The sequence below is a fragment of the Streptopelia decaocto genome (assembly GCF_964273445.1).
Source record: "Streptopelia decaocto genome assembly, chromosome: 24".
Classification (NCBI taxonomy): domain Eukaryota; kingdom Metazoa; phylum Chordata; class Aves; order Columbiformes; family Columbidae; genus Streptopelia; species Streptopelia decaocto.
Window position 1 is genome coordinate 1,769,380 of NC_138679.1, and position 18,388 is coordinate 1,787,767.

The window sequence follows — 18,388 nt, forward strand, 5'->3', positions numbered from 1 at the left end:
ACCTTTCATGGCCTCGCCCACTCGCCCTCAATCGCCCCGCCCATTCCTCTTGGCCCCGCCCACCGCCGCGATGCCCGGGGCTGCGGAGGCGCCGGGGGGGCCGGACGGGTCGGACCGGCCGGGTGGGAGCGGGGCCGCTGCAGCCATGGGCACGGTGCCGCAGCGCCTGCAGCGCCTCCTCGATCGCCCCGGGCCGCTCGGCGACCTGCTGGGCCGACTGGAGGCCCGCACCGGCGTCCGGCGGCTCTACCTGGCCACAGGTGCGACGGGCACCCCCGCACCCTCCCGGTCCCCCCCGGTTCCTCCCGTTCCCCCCGGCCTCGTTCCTGGGCTGCGCTGCCCACTCCCTTCCCGTCCCTGCTGTTTCGGGGTCTCCGAGGGTCCCTCCTCCTTCCCGGAGCACCCTGCAGCCCCTCACCGTGCGTCTGGGCTCTGCGGGGGGGCAGGCAGGGCTCGGGCAGGGCCCCCTGTTTGGGGGTGCTCGGTGCCGTCAGGGAGCGGGGCCGTGCTGGGATGGGGGCTGCCCCCGGGGGTGGCCACACCGTCCATCCTGCACCCCAACCCAAGGGTCGGTGCACCCTAAAACCTGCAGGGTCTGCATGTTGGACCCTCAAGACCCCCGGGAAGCCTGGCCCTGATGGAGGGGGGTTCCCACTCCCCAAGGGAGAGCCCCCGAAATGCATCGGGTCAGACGAGCTGTTGGGGACCCCAGGTCCTGGGGGCAGAGCGAGGGCAGAACTGCTGCCGTGAGCAGAGCCGGGATAATCCGTCCCCGAGCCCAGCAAGGACTTTCCTCTAATTCACCGGCACAGACTAAGTCCTGATGTCCCTGCCCGTGGCAGGACAAGGTGCTTACGGTGACAGAGGAGTTTATGTGCAGGGTGGATGAGAAGCTGCTGGGGTGTGACAGTAAATGACCTCGACTCCAGCTCTGCGTGTCCCCAGGCTGCTGTCCTGCCCCCTGCCCCATCAGGGTTGGTGTTTCGGCTGCCTGCTGGCACCCTCGGGGCCACCGAGACCCCGTGCTGGTTTTGGGAACAAGGGCTCCTTGTCCCAGTGTCACCAGCTCTCTCAGCTGATCCAGCATCTGAGGGCTGGGCAGGCTCCAAACAACCAAAACCATGGCTTACATTTAATTGTAAGGATTTAATTTAATAAGAGGTCAGTGGGATTGGATTGCTGGTTCTCAGGGGGCTCAGTCCATGACAAGCAGCAGCTGCTGAGCACGGGCAGGGACTGGGGGTGTGCACGGGGAGCAGAAGGAGCCGTGGGTGCTGGGAGCGGGGCTTGGCCTGGAGCAGCCGTTATCAAAATGACAAGTGGCTCTGAGCTCTGCGCAGGGGAGAACCTTGAGCCCTTGACTTTGGACTGTGGGTGCGTGGTAAAGTCTCGGCTGCCAACGTCTGGCCCAGGTCCAGGGTTGACGACAGGTCGAAAGCACAATGAGTGGTGCGGTGTGTGGATGGTCATACTGGAATTAGCTGGGGGTGGTCGTTATTCCCAACTGGAAGGTGCCGACACGTGCCTCTTCTCCCTGCCGGGGTGAGAAACCCGCTCGGTGGGCTGGGCCAGGGTCTCTCTTTGCCGTTGTGACGTTGGCAGGGATGTGACCATCCCCTCTGTCCCCTGGGCAGGTTCTGCTGCGTTCCTGGGGCTCTACCTGGTGTTCGGCTACGGCGCCTCGCTGCTCTGCAACCTCATCGGCTTTGCATACCCCGCCTACGTCTCGTAAGTGCCCGTGTCCCTGCAGCATCTGGAGAGCATCCCCTGCCCTTAGCTGAGGGTCCCCCTGGTCAATGTGATGCTCAGGAAGCTCTTGAGACCTTCCTGACAACGCCAGGGGCAGCAGCAGGTTTGCTCCAGGGTTTGGGCAGGAGGTGAGCAGCAGCCGTGACCTCTCCTCTCCTGCTGCAGCATCAAAGCCATCGAGAGCTCCAACAAGGAGGACGACACCACGTGGCTGACGTACTGGGTGGTGTATGGCGTCTTCAACGTAGCTGAATTCTTCTCTGACATCTTCCTCTACTGGTTCCCCTTCTACTACGCTGGGAAGGTAATGGTTTTACTGGGGCCAGAGCAGCTGAGGTCATAGAAGCATGGAATCATAGAATGGTTTGGGTTGGAGGGACCTTCCCAGCTCATCCAGTGCCCCCCCTGCCATGAGCAGGGACATCTTCAGCAGCTCAGGTTGCTCAGAGCCCCGTCCAGCCTGGCCTGGGATGTCTCCAGGGATGGGACAGGTGCCTCCAGCGAGCTCCAGCCTTGGGAAGCGCCTTTGGGCCAGGCTGGGGGAATGGAGCAGCCCGTCCTGCGTGCCCTGCCTGCCATGCTCCACCTCTCGTCCCGCAGTGCCTGTTCCTGCTGTGGTGCATGGCCCCCATCTCCTGGAACGGGTCACAGGTGCTCTACCAGAACGTCATCCGGCCCTGCTTCCTCCGGCACCACCAGACTGTGGACAGTGTGTTGGGCCACCTCAGCAGCAGAGCCCTGGACATGGCCTCCAGCGTCACCCGAGAAGGTAACAGGGGTCCCCTCGTCCCCCCCGTCCTGCTCAGTGTCCAGGGCAACCCCTCGTGGTGACAGGAGCCGAGCGGGGGGTCTCGTTCTCCCCCTCTGTCCAAGTTGCACGAGGGGAGGTTGAGGTTGGATCTGGGAACAATTTCTCCCCCAAAGGGCTGTTGGGCATTGAACAGGCTGCCCAGGGCAGTGCTGGAGTCACCATCCCTGGAGGGCTGGACAGACGGACATGAGGTTCTCAGGGACATGGGGCAGTGCCGGGGGTAGGTTATGGTTGGACTCCATGATCTTGATGGGCTTTTCCAACCCAAATGATTCTGTGGTTCTCTCTCTTCTCCGCCTGCTCCAGTGCTGCAGACTCTGCTCCGCAGCAGAGCCCGGCTGGCGGCCGAGGTGGCGCCGCAGCTCAGCCTGTCTGTACGTCCCCTTGTCCCTCGGTGTGGGTAGAGCAGTCGCTTTCCCTCCTGCTTCTCTGTAGCCAGAACCCCAGTGCCGTGTGTCCCCCCAGTGCCGTGTGTCCCCCCAGTGCCGTGTGTCCCCCCAGTGCCGTGTGTCCCCCCCAGTGCCATGTTCCTCGTCGGGAGCGGGTGGGAATGAGATGGTGCCACATGGCTTGTCCCCGATGTCACCGGCTGGGTGGCCACTGTACTGGGGATGGATCCTAACACCGTGTCCGTGTGTCCTGCAGCCTCCAGAGCAGCCCTGAACCTGGCACGAGAACCAGAGAAGAGCAAGTGACAGGGGACAGTGGTACCGGCGCTGTGACACCGGGGCCTGGGCTTGGGGCTTCCCTAATAAACCCCCGGGGGCTCCCGGTGCTCCGTGACAGCCTGTCTCGTGTGTTCCTTACGGACGCGGCGCCTTTAAGAGCGAGGGCGTGGCGCAGGGAAAGGGGCGGGGGGATGACGCAATCGCGGAAGTGGAGGCTGCGGTGGGCGGGGCTTCGGCGCTACGGTGGCCGCGAGGAAGGTGGGGAGTGCGTCCGTGTGTCCGTCCGGGAAACGGGCAGCGGAACGGTCGGTCTGTCCGTCCGTCCGTCCTGGGGGGGTGTCTGTCTGTTTGTCCGCTCACTTTGTGTGTCCCAGGGGCGGGGCGGGGCGCGTCTGTCTGTCCCGGGATGAGGGGGGACTCCGTCTGTCTGTTTCTCATGGCGGCAGGGGGGGACGGAGCGATGTCTGTCTGTCTGTCCTGCTGTCCTGGAGCGATGTGTGTGGGGGGGGTCTGTCTGTCCGTCCGTTCCGGACACAGGGTGGAGGGGGCTGTCTGTCTGTATGGGGGGACAGGTCCGTGTACCGGGGCAGCGCGGGGCAGGGAGGGGAAGGGAGTCTGTCTGTCCGTCTGTCTGTCCGGGGGTGCGGGCAGCGCAGCCTCCTCACCCCCCCTCCACTCGCCCAGCCCCCGCATGCGGCCCCCCCGTGATGAGCTCCAAGGCCAAGCGTGTGCTGCCCACCCGCCCTGACCCGCCCAGCGCCGAGCAGCTCCTGGCCGACGTGCGGGGCGCCCCCCCGGGGGACCCCGTGTTCGTGCTCCCCGCCGAGCCCCGCCCGGACCGGGACCCCTCCCCAGGTGAGCCCCGGGGCGCGGGGAGGGGGAGCCCCCCCCCCGCCCCCGCTCAGCCCCCGTTCTGCCCCCCAGACCCCCTCGGCGGGCAGGAGGAGCGGGAGCGGCTGTACCGGCAGAGCCGCGGCTACGCGGCCATGACCCAGCGGCTGCGGGCGGCGCGGGAGCGGCTGCGGGAGCGGCGGGAGCAGCTGCTGCGGGCGGGGGCGGCGCTGGACCGCAGCATCGCCGACATGAGGCAACGGGCGTTCTGAGCCGCGTCCGTCTGTCCGGCCGGGCGCTGCCGGCGCTCTGCCCCGCGGGCACCCCGGACCGCGGCGGTTTCGTTTGCTCAAATCTGGGGTTGATTTACGTTTGATTTACGGGAGGATCCGGTGCGGGGGGAGCGGCTCAGCCGCCGCGCTCGGTCCCCGCTGTCCCTGCAGCGTCCCCGGGGCGGGTGGCATGTCCTCTGCGCCCTCGCGCCGCAGCTTCACCTACGACTTCTCCATCTGGTACTGCCCCGACGACGACCCCATCGCCTCCCGCATCTCGGAGCGCCTGAGGAAAGAAGGATTTCGGGGCTACGCGGAGCACCAGGACCAGGTGGCCGGGACGTCCGTGGTCCTGACGGCTGTGGAGGTCATCGAGGCCAGCCGGGTGGCCATCCTCCTCCTCTCCGCCAAGTCGCTGGGCGACCCGTGGTGCCGGCGCGTTTCCGAGTGGAACCTGCACCACAGCATCCACCGCCGCGGCACCAAGATGATCCCGGTGTACGTGGACGTGACGAAAGCCGAGGGCCCCCCCTTCCTGCGGCACCTCAACGAGCTGCAGTACCAGACCGAGTTCTTCTTCGAGCGGCTCCTGAGCAGCCTGAGAACCACACCAAGTCGGGTCAGGGCAGCCACGTCCTCCAGAGCCAAGCGCTGAGGGACCCCGGGGTTGGTTTTGCAGCCTGTTGGGGGGCTGGACAGGTCCCTCGGCCCCACTGTGGTGACAGTGGGAGCGGAGTTGTCCTGTGCAGGTGGGGACGGGTCACCCCAGTGCTGGGGATTGGCACAAATCACATTAAAAACACCTCTCTGAGAACTGAGGATGCGACTTTCTGTCCGCATGCCCCCGTGCAGGGAGTAAAGTCAAAGTAATACCCCAGGGAGCTGGGGGGTCAGGGGGTGCTGGGGACACCCAGCCCTTCCCTCGGTGATGGGTTCTCTCCCCACAGCGTGGGGTTTGGTTTGCCATCGGTCATTGGGGGCCACGAGGCCAAACCCCACTCCCCACCTTACATGGTGTCCATGCAGTTTTTGGGGGTCCATGTCTGTATAAGGGCCCTGCTGCCCCACAGGGTGACTCAAGGGGCCCCTTGGTGTGCGGGGGACGGGTGGTCGGCGTTTTGTCCTTCACCAGCACGGACCCCACCAACCCCCTCAAGCCACCTGTCACCTCCTCGGCCACGAAGCACAACAAATGGGTCCGGAAAACGCTGCGGGGGGGTTGCAGCTCCTCCTGGCCCAGGGGAACGCGACAGACGGACCAGCCCATCCTATTTACACAGGTCAGCTTTTAATTCGGAATACTGTCTGGAATATCCTCAGTACATACATACAGTGATGGGGGACCGGGCACCCCAGGACCTGGCGCGATTCTCCACATGGGGGTTGAGAGCAGAGCTGGGCTGGGGAGCATGAACCTGGGGCCATGGGGAGATGCTGGTGCTGCTGGTGCTCCTGGCACGTCCAGCGCTCGGGACTGGGGGGACGTGCTGCGTATTGGCACTGTGTCCCCTTTTCTGCAGCCCCCGCAGCGGGAACCGGGGTGGGCACGTCCCAACCCAGTGCATGTTCCTGGGGACCCCTCGCATGTCCCCATGTCCTCCCGCGAGTCCCCAGAGCCACTCGTGATGTCCCCACACCCGCCCTGTGCATCCCTGTCTTCCCTGCAGTGTCCCCAGCGCCCCGTGCCTGCCCCTGCAGCCCCCCCAGGGCACTGGGATGTAGGAGCAGGAGCGTCCCCGGTGCTTTGGGGCTGGGATCCCCATGCTCGTGGGCGTAATCCAGTCCTGGGTGGACTCGTGTCCACGGCACATGGGGACAGGTGGGGACAGGCTCCTCCACCCCGGGGTGGGGAGCTGCGGGGGGGTAAGGGGTCCCAAACCCTTCCCTGGGGGTCGGGCACCCCGGTGCCAGCTCAGCACCCTGTCCCCACCAGGGCAGCTCCCCAGCCCGGTGACGTGACCCTGAGTGGCCTCCCGGGACAACCCCACGTCCTCTTGCGCCTTTTCCACCCAACACCCCAGCAGCTTAATGAGGAGCCTCGAGCAGCACAAATGGGGGGGTCCTAGCCCCGTCGCCCCACAAAGCCTCTCCCACCACACGTCCCTTCCCGTTCCTAATAAATGAGCAGCGATTGGCGGCAGAGCCGTGTGTTGGTGCCGAGCTGTAGCATGGAGATCTGGTGCAGGGACACGGTCCCAGTTCAACCTCTGCCTGGGGCAGGTGAGCGGGCTGGGGGGACACAGCCCCTACTCCCCTTGTCCTGGGGTGTCCATCAGCAGGACACGGGCACCAAGCGTCACCCCAGTTCGAGCCATCAGCGCCCAGTGGGTCCCGCCAGCTCTGCCTGGTCCGTGGTGCTGGGACCCGCGGTTCTCCAGAGCAGCAACACCCCAGCCGGGGTGGGGGGGACACGCTGGTCCCCAACTGTCCCGCATCGCTGTCCTCCCCCGGCACAGTCCTGGCTGGCGCCCGTGGGGGTCGCGGGAGCCTCAAGCTTGGATTTTCTCCACCGCTTTCTCGGCCACCGCTGTCACCGCCATGGGGCTGGGGACATAGTTGAAGGGGGTAACGCGGGCGGCTCTGCTCGGGGAGCCGTGCCGGCTGGCGGGGAAGGTGCCGGCGGGCGCCTCGTGGCCAAAGGAGATGGGCAGGGTGGCCTTGGCGGGGGCTTCACCATCACCGGTGGCGCGGGGGGGTCCCTGGCGCGTCTCCAGCGTGGGCGAGGTGCTGGAGTTGGTCTTGGCGGTGGCGAAGTCCTCGGTCTGCACCACGGCATCGCTGGTCTTCCTGGGGCTGCCGGGACGCTCCTCCTCGCCGGTGCCCGCCAGCGGCAGGGCGGACGAGGGCAGCGTGCTCTTGAGAATGTGGGGGATGTCTTCATCTCGGATCCTGCGCCAGGTGCCCTTCATCATCACCACGGGTGGCTTGGCCGGCTGCTCGCTGGGTACCGGCTCCGTTTGCTGCCGCCGCCGCTGCGCCGAAGCCTCGGAGCGGGCGGAGAGGACGGAGGACGGGCTGCCCGTCCGCCGCGCCACGCTGATGTTGGGCGATGACGAGTATCGCTTGAAGGGCTCAGGCGCGGGGATGCTGCTCTTCACCGGCAGCCGTGACGGGCTCTCGGAGCTGGTCCTCCGCGGCGCCTTGACCCCGGTGGGGACTTTGCCACCGGGCTGGGCCCTGGGGACAAGGGACCGCGGGCTGGGGGCCGCCGGTTTGACCGCCTTGAGCTCCTCGCAGCGGGAGGAGCAGAGGAAGACGGCGGGGAGGGCGGCGCGGCGGCGCGGCGGGGAGGCCCGGCGAGGCAGCGGTGCCGCCGGCGCTGCCGGGTTGAGCTCGGCGCGGTGCCGCAGCAGCAGGCTGGAGGATTCCTTGATAAAGGTGAGCTGGCGCAGGAAGCCAGAGCGATCCGAGTCGCTGCCGCTGGAGCGGGTGGATGACATCCGCACCAGGTTGAGCCGCCGGCCCGGCCCCCCGCCCTGAGCCTTGTCATTACCCCCCTGCTCCTCCAGCACCGGCATGGTGCCCCGGCCCGGCAGCACCTTCCTGCTGGGCTTCTGCATGAAGGGGATGCGCACGGGCGACTTCTGTGTCTTGGACTGCCGGGGAGCCGGGGATTTGGGGGCCGGGGCTCTGCCTGGGGGTCCCGGTGGGGACGACGAGCCGCCCACCTTGCTCGCAGCCGGGGGACCCTGCTTGGCGAGCTGGGAGGGCGACGGCAGCTTCTTGGGGCCGTGCTGGGAGGGGGTGGAGGTGCGGGAGGAGCCCGAGGACGGGGGGCCCTTGCCGATGCGGGCGGGCGGCGTGGTGCTCCTCTTGGGCAGCGCCAGCTCCCCGCTGTCGGGGGGTTTGCCCAGCCGGTGCAGGCTCCGCGACCGCTGCTGGCTCAGCGAGAGGTTCTTGGCCGGCGGCGCCGCGGGCTTGGCCACGGGGCTTTTCTTGGGGGTGGCTCGTGGGCTGGGGGCGTCCTTGGCCAGGCTGGGCATGTAGATAACGGTCCTGCCACGGAAAACCACGGGCAGGTTGGGCACCGGCTTGGTGGGCGCCGGGCTCCGCTCCGCCCTGGCGCTGCCGCGGCCGGCGGGACGGGCACCCGGCGCGTCCTTCTTCTCCGGGCGGCTCTTGCCGTGTTCCCTCCTGGCCGTGTCCCGTCCGGCCGCGCTGCCGGCTCGCGGCTTCTCCTGCCGGCCCAGCGAGAGCTGCAGCGTGGAGCCCACCGAGAGCCCCGACATGAAGGAGAGGATGGAGTCGGACTCGGAGGAAGGCTCCCGCGAGAGGGAGGCGGCAGCCTGGTGCAGCCAGGTGACGATGGAGTTGGCTCCCTCCTGGATGGCCTGCCACTCCACGCTGTCCAGGTCGGAGCCGCGGTCGGAGCCGGCGTCCTCACTGGGGTGATGCTTCACCTCCACGTTCCGCTCTCTCCCACCGGCGCCCGGTGGCTTCTGCTTGCGTTCCGCCATCCTGCGGCGAGCCGCCGGCCGCCGGCGCTTGGGCATGGCCGAGCCGATGCACTTCTGCAGCAGGTCATCCTCCGAGTTGAGGGTGCGGGAGCCGGGGGAGCCCCCCCGTGCCTGCCCCACCGCCGGCCGCGGCCGGGGGGCTTTGCCGCAGGGCTGGCCCCGCTCCTCACCGCCGGAGAGGTTGGCGTCGCTTAGGGAGCTCATGGACGAGCTGAGGGAGTCACACGGCGGCGTCTCGTCGGCGATGAGGTTGTTCTGCGGTTTGGCTTTCACCGGCCGGGGACCCAGCTCGGGGTCCCTGTGGGGGCCAGAGCCCCCGCAGCGCTCCCCCTGGCTGGGCTGGGCTCTGCCGCCGGTGCCCCCCCTGCCCGCCGCGGGCAGCTCGTCCCAGTCCTGCTCGTAGAAGCAGTAGACGGCTTCCTCGGTCGGCGTGGTGTGGCACAGCGACTGGAAGGCCACCCCGTCCTCCTGGGGCGCGTCCTTCCTCCCGGGGCTCCCGCCGGTGCCCCCCACCTCCAGCTCCAGGCTGGCTCTGCTCTTCGGGGGGGGTTGGCCCCGCTTCCCCTCCCCGCGGCACGCCGAGCTCAGCCGGGCGGGCGCCGAGCTGCCGGAGGCGGCTCTCCTGGCCGGGATGGCACCGGTGCCCCCCGCCTCGCGGTGTCCCTCAGGCAGGACCCCCGTCCCCGCGGCGCAGGGGCGCTCGGCCTCCTCGGGGGCCGGGTAGCGCAGGGTTTCGTCGCTCAGCGAGGCGGCGCTGGAGAAGTTGCCAGGGGTCCCGTCAGCCGAGTCGGTGAAGGAGTCGTCGTCCCTGAAGAGGTCGCGGGCGCTGGCGCGCAGGTGCTTGGGGACGGCGGGGTGCGCGTGGGCCGGCACCAGCATGTAGACGGGGACGTGCACCGGCTTCTTGGTCTGGGGGTGCAGGACCTGGCCGGCGAGCAGGGAGCTCCGGACCTTGCGGAAGCGGGAGGGCATGGCGGAGCTGATGCATTCCTTCAGGATCTCGATGTCGTCGTCGTCGGGGGGTTCCGGGGGGTCTGCCCGCCGCCGGCCCTCCAGGTACCGCTCCTCCCGCCGCTCCTCCCGCTTCTCGTGAGCCACGAAATTCAGGCTGTTCCTCTCTGGGAACGTGGGGATCAGCTTGAGCTCCACGTCCTTCTGCACGTAGTGCTCGTGGAGCGGCAGCGCGCTCAGGCTGGAGGCGCACGAGAAGTTCTCGTTGGGTTTCTCCACCGTGAAGTAAACCATGGAGTCCAGGTCCTGGGGCAGCTGGAAACGCTCCTTGAAGTCGGTGATCTCCATGAACTTCTTGACGTTGTTCTCCCACTGGATGTTGAACTGGCTGGTCTCCTTCTCCGCCTGGCAGCCCAGCTCAAAGAGGGGGGTCTTGCTGCGGCTGGGGGGCATGGTCTGGCCCGGGCTGTCGGGCAGCTCACTGGGGCTGACGGTGCCGCTGATCATCTCGCTGCACGGGTCGCTCTGGATGGAGCTGGCGATGGAGGGGCTCTCGAAGCTGCCCAGGGAGCTGACGGAGCTGCAGCGGCTCATCACCAGCGGCGTCTCCTGGATGTAGTTCTCCGAGGAGCTCGAGGGCGTCAGGTCCTCCTGGCGTGACGGGGACGATTCCCGCAGGAAAACCTTGTCCCGCTTCGGGAAGGGGATGGTGATGGGTTGGGAAATGCCCACTGGCGTGGCTGGAGCCGGCTCCGCCGCCTTCTCCTTCTCCTGCCTCCCGTCCTCCCCTTCCCCGTCACCTTCCTCCATCTCCAGGATCTCTAGGGAGGAGTCGCTGTCCAGGTCGTTCTCGCTGTGGCTCTGTCCGTCCAGCACATTGTCAGCCGAGGAGAGGGAGGAGAGGGAGCTGCAGCGGGAGAAGCAGATGGGGGTGTCCTCCACCGAGTATTTCTGCACCGACTCCTGCTCCGCCGCAGCCGGTGCCTGGGCCGGCAGCTTCTCTGGGATCTTGCTCAAGCTCTCGGCCGTCTGCAGCAGCGCGGGGGGCAGCCAGGCTTGCTTTCTGCCCAGCAGGTGGCCGGCGCCGGTGGCCGCACCGCTCTTGGCCAGGGTCTCGAGCAGGGGAACGTGCTGGTAGGACGGGGAGAGCTTGATGGTGCGGACCTGGGGGTCGGTGGCCAACTTACTGCCCACCTCCCTCTTCCACTCGGGCTCCTTCTCCAGCGCCGTGGGGCTGGGGAAAGTCACCGTCTTCTTGGCCCGTTCGGGCAGTTCTCGCTGCTCCGGCTTGTCCGGCTCGGCCGTGTCCCTGCCCCTGGACACGGGGGGATCCCTCCGCTCCGGTTTGCTGCCCAGGATGCTCTTGAGGTCGAGGCGGCTCGGGCGCTTCTGGTAGCGCTGCAGCTCGTCGCGGCAGTCCAGGAAGGCGGCTTTGCTGCAGGGCTTCATGTGTTCCTTGGTGCAGTAGCCGTCGCTGGTGCTGCCGCTGTTGAGGCTGTCGTTGGACAGGCTGGTGTAGGCGGTTTTCAGCCGCAGCAGCGCCTGTGCCCGGCTCAGGCTCTCCCGCTTGGCGAAGCCGCCGGCGTCCGAGAGGCGACACGGCGAGCAGGACTGCGCCCGCGCCTCGTGCGCCTCCTCGGGGCCGTACTGCCAGTCCAGCCCGTGGTCCTCCGAGCTGAGGCTGAAGCTGTCGTCCGAGGACGTGTGCATGGTCGAGATGTCCTCCACCAGCTTGTCGATCTTGGCCACCGTGCTGGAGATCTTGTTGGCCAGCTTCTCGGCGGCCAGCGAGACGTCGTCCTCTGGCAGCGGCAGCTTCTTGGGCTCGGAGGCTTTGGCGCTGCCGTCCTTCTCCGGCTCCGGGCATCGCCGCTGCGCCAGCGCCCGCGGCAGCGCCTGGCCCTGCAGGAACGAGGAGCTGAGGAACATGGAGAGGACGGAGGCGCTGGCCGTCTCCACGCCGGTGGAGATGTTGGGCACCTCGTCGTCATCGAAGCAGCCGGAGTCGGAGGCGTAATCCTTCACCAGGCTCTCCATGTGCCGCGGCGGCTTCTTGGCGCCCTGGCTCTTCAGGCTCTGCTTCTCCATGGTGTCAAAAGTCTCAGCCAAGTGCTTGGCGTCCAGCTCGGCCTCCAGCGCCTTCTGCTTGCGCATGTAGAGCGAGGGCATGCAGGAGCCCGGCGACACCACGGCCGCGTCCTTGTACTTGGGGGGCCGGTTGGTGAGCAGGTTGCGCAGCGCGGCCGCGCTGCCCATGGCGATCATCTTGTGCTTGGAGTGGATGAGGTTGCGCAGCATGCTGACCGCCCCCAGGTCCCACAGCAGCTCCTGGTCGCGGGGGCTGCGGGCGGACAGGTTCCAGAGGGTCCCGCAGGCGTTGCTGACGATGGTGAGGCTGTGCGAGCGCAGGTGCTGCAGCAGCGTCTGCAGGCAGTTGTGGTCCCGCAGCACCTGCCTGCGGGACAGAGCGACACGGGACAACCCAACAAAAATTACGGCTGGGACATCAAACGGTGGAAATCAATAGCCCCCCACAGTTATCTTTTTCCGCTGAAAATAAGACCTACCCCAAATATAAGACCTGTGTTGAAAATATTACCTACCTCAAAAATAAGACCTACCACAAAAATAAAACTTACCCCAAAAATAATACCTTCCCCCAAAATAAGACCTACCACAAAAATAAAACCTGTGTTGAAAATATTACCTACCTCAAAAATAAGACCTACTCCGAAAATAAGTCCTACCACAAAAATAAGACCTACCACGAAAATAATACCTATCCCCAAAATAATACCTACCCTGAAAATAAGACCTACTCCAAAGATAAGCCCTACCATGATTTTTTAGGATTTTTGAGGATGCTTGAAATATAAGCTCTACTCCAAAAATAAGCCCTTAAGTCATTTTAAAAAGTTAACTTAAATAGTGTATTATTGTAATCAAGCACTTTTTTGACATGCTTAAAAATCTCGGCCCTTGCCATAAACATTGCTTTAAAAGCAATTAACGAAACTAAGGACAGTACAATTGGCACGATTTCTCTGATAATCTGGACAATAGCTTAGTAGTTACGTTTGTTTTTTCACTGGCTTTTTGTGCCAATTAAGGCTACTGCAGAGTGAGCCTTTGCCTAATTAACAAAAGGTAGCTTAATTAATCTTTTCTTAGCAAACCATCTTGAAGAGACACAGACAAGCCTGGGGCAGAGGTGGTTTGCCCAAAGGCGCCTGTTGTTGCAAATGATGTGCGAAGCTCTATGAGCTGCGCTGTATTGCCACAGCGGCTCCGAAACTCCGTCCTAGCGGAGCACTGAACTGAAATTGGTGTGGAATGTGGCTTTCCAGACAAAAGCCACCGTTTTCTGCTGAGATCAGGTGCCGTCCCTCTAGCAGATTGTTAAAGGTTGGACTCAGTGATCGTAAAGGTCTTTTCCAACCAAAACGATTCGCTGGTTCTATGGTCGCTGTTGGATTTCAGCAGATGGCAGCGTATCTTGTTAAAGAACCTGTAGCTGCACAGGAATTCTTTCTCCAGCCAAACCGACCTCTTGTCACCTAACAAATGAATACTTGGAAAAAGGGGTATGAACCAGCGTCCCCCGGCCGTGGGGACGGTCCCCGACCTGTAATCCTCGCGCGTGGCGACGAGGCTGGAGACGTTGCGCAGGATGCCGCCGCCGCTCTCGATGATGGCCAGCGAGTTGCTCTGGCACTTGTAGGTGAGGGTGCTCACCAGGAAGCCCAGGGCGCCCTCCACCCCGCAGATGGCCGCCTTGTTCTCGGTGCTGTGCGCCGACAGGTTCCACAGCGCGCTCAGGACGCTCTTCAGCGTGGATTCCTGCCAAAGAAACACAGTGTCCTGAGCTGGAACGGACCCACAAATATCGAGTCCAACTCCCGCCCCTGCATGTGACAAGCCCACAGTTCACACCGTGTGATCCTCGTCAATAAAGTTGGATCATTATTGAATTGTTCTCCTGGAAGTTTAGCTTTAGTCCATCATTTCTGCATAAGGCCTGTCCTTTCTGCTTGAACAAGGCTGCCTACTGCTTCTTTCCTTCAAATTAACAAATCCCTAACAGTAATAAAAACCCTTCCATTGGCGTCTAAGCTATCTTTGGTAAAGTGTTTTTTTATTAATCGCTTTAATTTAAAACAGTTACTTTCATCTTGACACTCCTGAATTTCAACTTGAGTCCACTGATCTTGCAGCGCTCTGGTCCATCACAATAAAACTCCCTTAAGCTGAGCTGGGCTCCGATGAGCAGTGTACTACAGCCTTCTTGTAAGCTTGGCAGCCGTTTTCTTGCCTGAGCACTCCAGGTGCAGGGAGGGGGACACGCAGAGCTCTCACCGCCCCGTTTGGCCACCCTGTGTCCGTCCGTCCGTCCGTCCCCGCGGCGCTGCTCACCTTGCCGGCGCGCAGGGCGCAGCGCGTCAGCCCGGTGACGCTGCCCACCTCCCGCAGCACCTTCTTGCTGTTGATGTCCGCCCGCCACGAGAGGTTCCTCAGGATGCTGGAGACCACCTGGGGGGGCACAGCGGGGTGGGTGGGCGTGGGGACCGTCCCCATGCCTGTCCCCCGCCCCGGGGAGCCCCGGCACCCACCTGGTGCAGCTCCTCGCTGTCGGAGCCCAGCTGAGCCACGATGGCCTCCATGCAGCCGCGGCGGGAGCACAGCGTCGCCTGCGGGAGGATGAGGATGGTGACGGTGACGCCGCATCCCCCCCAGTCCCACTCCCCACACTGCAGCCCCCCCCGACCTTGTTGACCACGTCTCCAAAGGTGAGGTTGGTGAGGGCCATCCCCGCGTAGCGCCGCAGCGCCAGGTTCAGCGGGTCGCTCGTCATCTTGTGCATCTCATAGTCCACCTGCAGCAGCTCGGCCACCGCCTGCAGCCCACCTGTGGGGGGGGACGGGGGTGCCGCGGTCAGGGACGCCCCGCCGGGGATGCCGGCCGTGCCGCGGGGATGGCGCCCCCTCCCCGCGCTCACCCAGCTCGTTCATGGCGCGCCGGTACTCCTCGTCGAAGGAGAGCTTCATGATGGCGCAGGTGGCCTGGCAGATCTGGGGCTCGATGGGCACCGGTGCTGCAGGGAGAATCATGGAGTCCAACCATAACCCACCCCCAGCACTGCCCCATGTCCTGAGAACCTCATGTCCGTCTGTCCAGCCCTCCAGGGATGGTGACTCCAGCACTGCCCTGGGCAGCCTGTTCAATGCCCCACAGCCCTTTGGGGAAGAAATTGTTCCCCACATCCAACCTCAACCTCCCCTGGGCAACTTGAGGCCGTTTCCTCACTAAACCCCCCAGGTCCCTCAGCTGCTCCCATCACCCTTGTGCTCCAGCCCCTTCCCCAGCTCTGTTCCCTTCTCTCAACTTGCTCCAGCACCTCAAGGGCGTGAGGGGCCCAAAACTGCCCCCAGGATTTGAGGTTTGGGCTCCCCAGGTCCCAGCACAGGGGCGGTCACTGCCCTGGTCCCACTGGCCACACCAGTGCTGGTACCAGCCAGGATGCTGGTGGCCCCTGGGCACAGGTTGGCTCCCGTCTGGCCCCATGTGTGCGCACACCGGTCACCCCGCTCCCCGTACCCGCGGTGCCTCGGCCGCCGTCCCGGCCCCACAGCCAGTCCCAGCAGGTCTCGGCGTAGGAGCGGATCTGCTCCAGCACGTGCAGCACCCGCATCTCCTTCTTGGCCTGGCCCTCGTCGGGCTGCGAGAAGACGATGTTGTGCAGGGCGGCGTTGGCGCGCATGCGGGCGTCCTTGGCGCCGGCGGGGCCGTCGGCGGGGCCGGGCTCGCCGTCCGAGCCGTGCAGGATCTGGATGAGCAGGGGCAGGCAGCCCGAGCGGCGCATGGCCAGGCAGCTCTCCTGCGAGCTGGACATGGCCAGCAGCGTGCGCGACATGTCCTCCTTGTCCCGCGTGGCCAGCATGGACAGCAGCCAGAACACCACCTCCACCTGCGGGACGGGGACTCGGGGTCACGCGCGGTCACCCCCTCCCCGCGCAGCCCCCCGAGTCGTGGCTGCCCCTCACCTTGCCGCCCCCCTCCTCGGGGTGGGTCGGGGGGTCCAGGCTGCCGTCCCCATCCACACCGGGCGCCTTCCCACAGAGCTGCAAAGGGGGTAAATGGGGGGCAGGTTGCAACACACCACCCTCACCCCCCCGCCCAGCCCCTTCCCGCTTTCCAGGAACCCCCCCATGCCGTTAAACCCGGCAGCGCTTCCCAGTTGGTGCAATTGCTCCCGTCAGCACCAGGCTTGTGTTTTTCAGCTGGAATTGGGGTGATCGGGGGTCCCACAGCAGCAGGGGACGGTGCCAGGGCTGAGCACACAGCGCTGGTTGTGTGGGTTGGTGATGGGGGGACATGCGGGGTGGGGCGATGGAGGGGCTGGGGGTGATGGAGGGGACGTTGGTGATGGAGGAGGCACAGGTGATGGAGGGGATGGGGTGACAGGGGGGTGGTGGGTGACAGAGGTGGTGGCGGAGCGGGGGCAGGGAGGGGGTGCTGGCGGGGTGCCCGCCCTGGCAGATGCCGCGGGAGCCACCGCGGCCACCCGCTGCGCGCCATGGCCTACTTCCCGTCTCCATGGCAACTGCCCATTTCACGGTGCCCGAGCCACACAAAGCGCTGGCTGTGCTGCGCTGGCTGTGCCGCGACAGGGACAGGATGGGGACAATGGTGAGGGGGCTGCGACGGGCCCCCTTCTCCCCTCCCCAGACTCCTGCACCCCCCAGGGTGGCCCCTGGCCCAGGGGGGCTCAGCCCTGGCCCCGCTACCTGCGGCTCCGGCTGCTGCGCCTTGTCCTGCGCCTCCATCAGCTCTTTGTCAATCTGCTCCAGCCGGGACGCCCGGATCTGTGGGGACAAAGTGGGTGTTGGGACCCCCAGAGCCAGGGGTGAGGGTGCACAGGGCTGGGGGCAGCTGGGTGCAAGGGTGCAAAGATGGGTGGCTGAGGGTGCAAAGCGCAGGAGCAAAGAGCTGGGTGAGAAGGTGCAAATTGCTGGTGCAAGGAGCTGATTGCAAGGGTGCAAAGAGCTGGATGTGAGGGTGCAAAGAGCTGAATGTGAGGGTGCAAATTGCTGGTGCAAGGGTGCAAAGAGCTGGGTGAGAAGGTGCAAATTGCTGGTGCAACAGTGCAAATTGCTGGTGCAAGGGTGCAAAGAGCTGCTGCACGGGTGCAAAGAGCTGAATGTGAGGGTGCAAATTGCTGGTGCAAGGGTGCAAAGAGCTGGATGTGAGGGTGCAAAAAGCTGGATGTGAGGGTGCAAAGAGCTGGATGTGAGGGTGCAAAGAGCAGGTGCAAGGGTGTAAATGGCTGATTGCAAGGGTGCAAATCGCTGGTGCAAGGGTGCACAGACCTGATGGCAAAGGTGCAGAGGGCTGGGTGTGAGGATGCAGGGCGCTGGGTGTGAGGGTGCACGGGGCTGGAGGGGGCAGGATGGGGTGATGGGGCAGCTGGACCCCCAGCACGGGACAGGGGCAGTGAGGAGGGTCAGGACCTGCGCCCGCTGCACCATCTCGTCGGCGGTGCCGAATCGTTCCTCCATCAGCGCGCGGATGTGCTGCGCCTCGAACTCCAGCTGCTGCCGGATGAGATCCATCTGCATGGAGAACTGGGGGGGACGCGAGCCGGGAGAACAGCGTGAGGGGGTCAGGTCCTGCCCGCGGCCCGGCTGGGGGGTGCGGGGTGACCCCACTCACCGTCTCGACGTGGGGCAGCTCGTCCAGACGCGTGGCCAAGCTCTGCAGCTGCGCGTAGTACCAAACCTTCTCCTTCTCCTCCTTCTCGATCTCACCCAGCAGGAAGCACCTGGGGAGTTGGGGAGCCCTGTCAGCACAGCCCTGACCCCCCCTCAGCCCCAGGTGTCCCCCCCGGGTGTCACCTCTCCCGGTCCAGCTCCTCCAGCAGCCGGAGGGTGGCCCTGCCCAGGTCCCCGGGGTCCCGCTGGGCTGCGGGTGGCCCTGGACCGTCCTCAATGCTGCGTCCGGCTCCGGCCACCTCCGGCGGGAACTTGAGGTTGTAGAGGCTGGTGATGTCCATCTGCAGGGCTGCGGATGGGGACAGCGGCGTGAGGGAGGGGCTCAGCGTGGGGACACCCCCACCCTGCCTGGGTACCCACCTTTCAGCTGGTCCAGCACCTCGGTCTGCCCCGAGGACACCATCACCCGCGCCTCCTGCTCCAGCTTGCCCTGGAGATGCTTCAGGACCTCCTGGAACGGGGACGGAGCGTTGGGTGCGCCCACTCCCGCAGCCCCAGCACAGGGGCCGCGTGTCCAACCCCCAGGTTTGTCCCCACCTTCATGTCCGAGGTCTCATTCTCCAGCTTGCAGAGGTGGCTGGAGTTGTCCTGCAGCTCGCGCCGGAGGTGGCTATTCTCCTTCCTCAGCGCCTCCACCTGCCGCACCAGCTGCTCGTACGAGGCGATGGAGCCGGACATCTTCACCCGCTGCAGCGCCTGCGGGGGGACGGGCGGGCAGCACCCGGGGTGCTCCCCGCAGCCCCCCCACACAGCCCAGGGGACCCCGACACCCGCACCCCCCAGGGAAGGGACGAGATGTGCCAGCAAGAGCCGGTGCCTCCAACGCCCCCCAGAAGGGACGTCCCAGCGCGGGGTGGGTACCCAGCCCCGGCCCCCCCAG

General features: G+C 65.4%; 3 protein-coding genes across 5 annotated transcripts; 2 read left to right on the top strand and 1 right to left on the bottom strand.

The window, feature by feature from the left end:
- Nucleotides 1-71: 71 nt before the first annotated feature.
- Nucleotides 72-3,303, top strand: REEP6 (receptor accessory protein 6). Its single transcript, XM_082072048.1, has 5 exons — nt 72-260; nt 1,635-1,728; nt 1,915-2,053; nt 2,350-2,518; nt 3,206-3,303. Exons 1-5 carry the CDS (start codon nt 146-148, stop codon nt 3,253-3,255), a joined length of 567 nt encoding a protein of 188 aa, XP_081928174.1. The 5' UTR covers nt 72-145; the 3' UTR covers nt 3,256-3,303.
- A 117-nt stretch (nt 3,304-3,420) lies between these two features.
- Nucleotides 3,421-5,145, top strand: LOC309449731 (UPF0449 protein C19orf25 homolog). 3 transcript variants are annotated; one of them, XM_082072067.1, is made up of 3 exons: nt 3,421-3,486; nt 3,913-4,083; nt 4,153-5,145. In XM_082072067.1, the coding sequence occupies exons 2-3, from the start codon at nt 3,936-3,938 to the stop codon at nt 4,329-4,331; spliced, it is 327 nt and encodes a 108-aa protein (XP_081928193.1). In that variant the 5' UTR covers nt 3,421-3,486; nt 3,913-3,935; the 3' UTR covers nt 4,332-5,145. The 3 variants fall into 3 exon arrangements, with proteins under 3 accessions (XP_081928193.1, XP_081928192.1, XP_081928194.1); XM_082072066.1 differs by having other exon boundaries at nt 3,454-3,533; XM_082072068.1 differs by lacking the exon at nt 3,421-3,486 and adding an exon at nt 3,491-3,537.
- Nucleotides 5,146-6,752: 1,607 nt separating this feature from the next.
- Nucleotides 6,753-18,186, bottom strand: APC2 (APC regulator of WNT signaling pathway 2; the record flags this gene model as incomplete). Its single annotated transcript, XM_082071853.1, has 14 exons — nt 6,753-12,194; nt 13,365-13,579; nt 14,153-14,269; nt 14,350-14,427; nt 14,505-14,644; nt 14,736-14,831; nt 15,335-15,704; nt 15,781-15,858; nt 16,525-16,602; nt 17,248-17,361; nt 17,450-17,558; nt 17,632-17,797; nt 17,869-17,959; nt 18,046-18,186. 14 exons carry the CDS (start codon nt 18,184-18,186, stop codon nt 6,821-6,823), a joined length of 7,167 nt encoding a protein of 2,388 aa, XP_081927979.1. The 3' UTR covers nt 6,753-6,820.
- Nucleotides 18,187-18,388: the final 202 nt, after the last annotated feature.

Bases quoted from the DNA above. Each gene is read 5' to 3' on its own strand.
- REEP6 (XM_082072048.1), top strand. From the start codon at position 146: ATGGGCACGGTGCCGCAGCGCCTGCAGCGCCTCCTCGATCGCCCCGGG. The intron at 261-1,634 runs GTGCGACGGGCA...TCCCCTGGGCAG, and splicing joins GCGGCTCTACCTGGCCACAG to GTTCTGCTGCGTTCCTGGGG. The intron at 2,519-3,205 runs GTAACAGGGGTC...TGTGTCCTGCAG, and splicing joins CTCCAGCGTCACCCGAGAAG to CCTCCAGAGCAGCCCTGAAC.
- LOC309449731 (XM_082072067.1), top strand. From the start codon at position 3,936: ATGAGCTCCAAGGCCAAGCGTGTGCTGCCCACCCGCCCTGACCCGCCC. The intron at 4,084-4,152 runs GTGAGCCCCGGG...TCTGCCCCCCAG, and splicing joins GGACCGGGACCCCTCCCCAG to ACCCCCTCGGCGGGCAGGAG.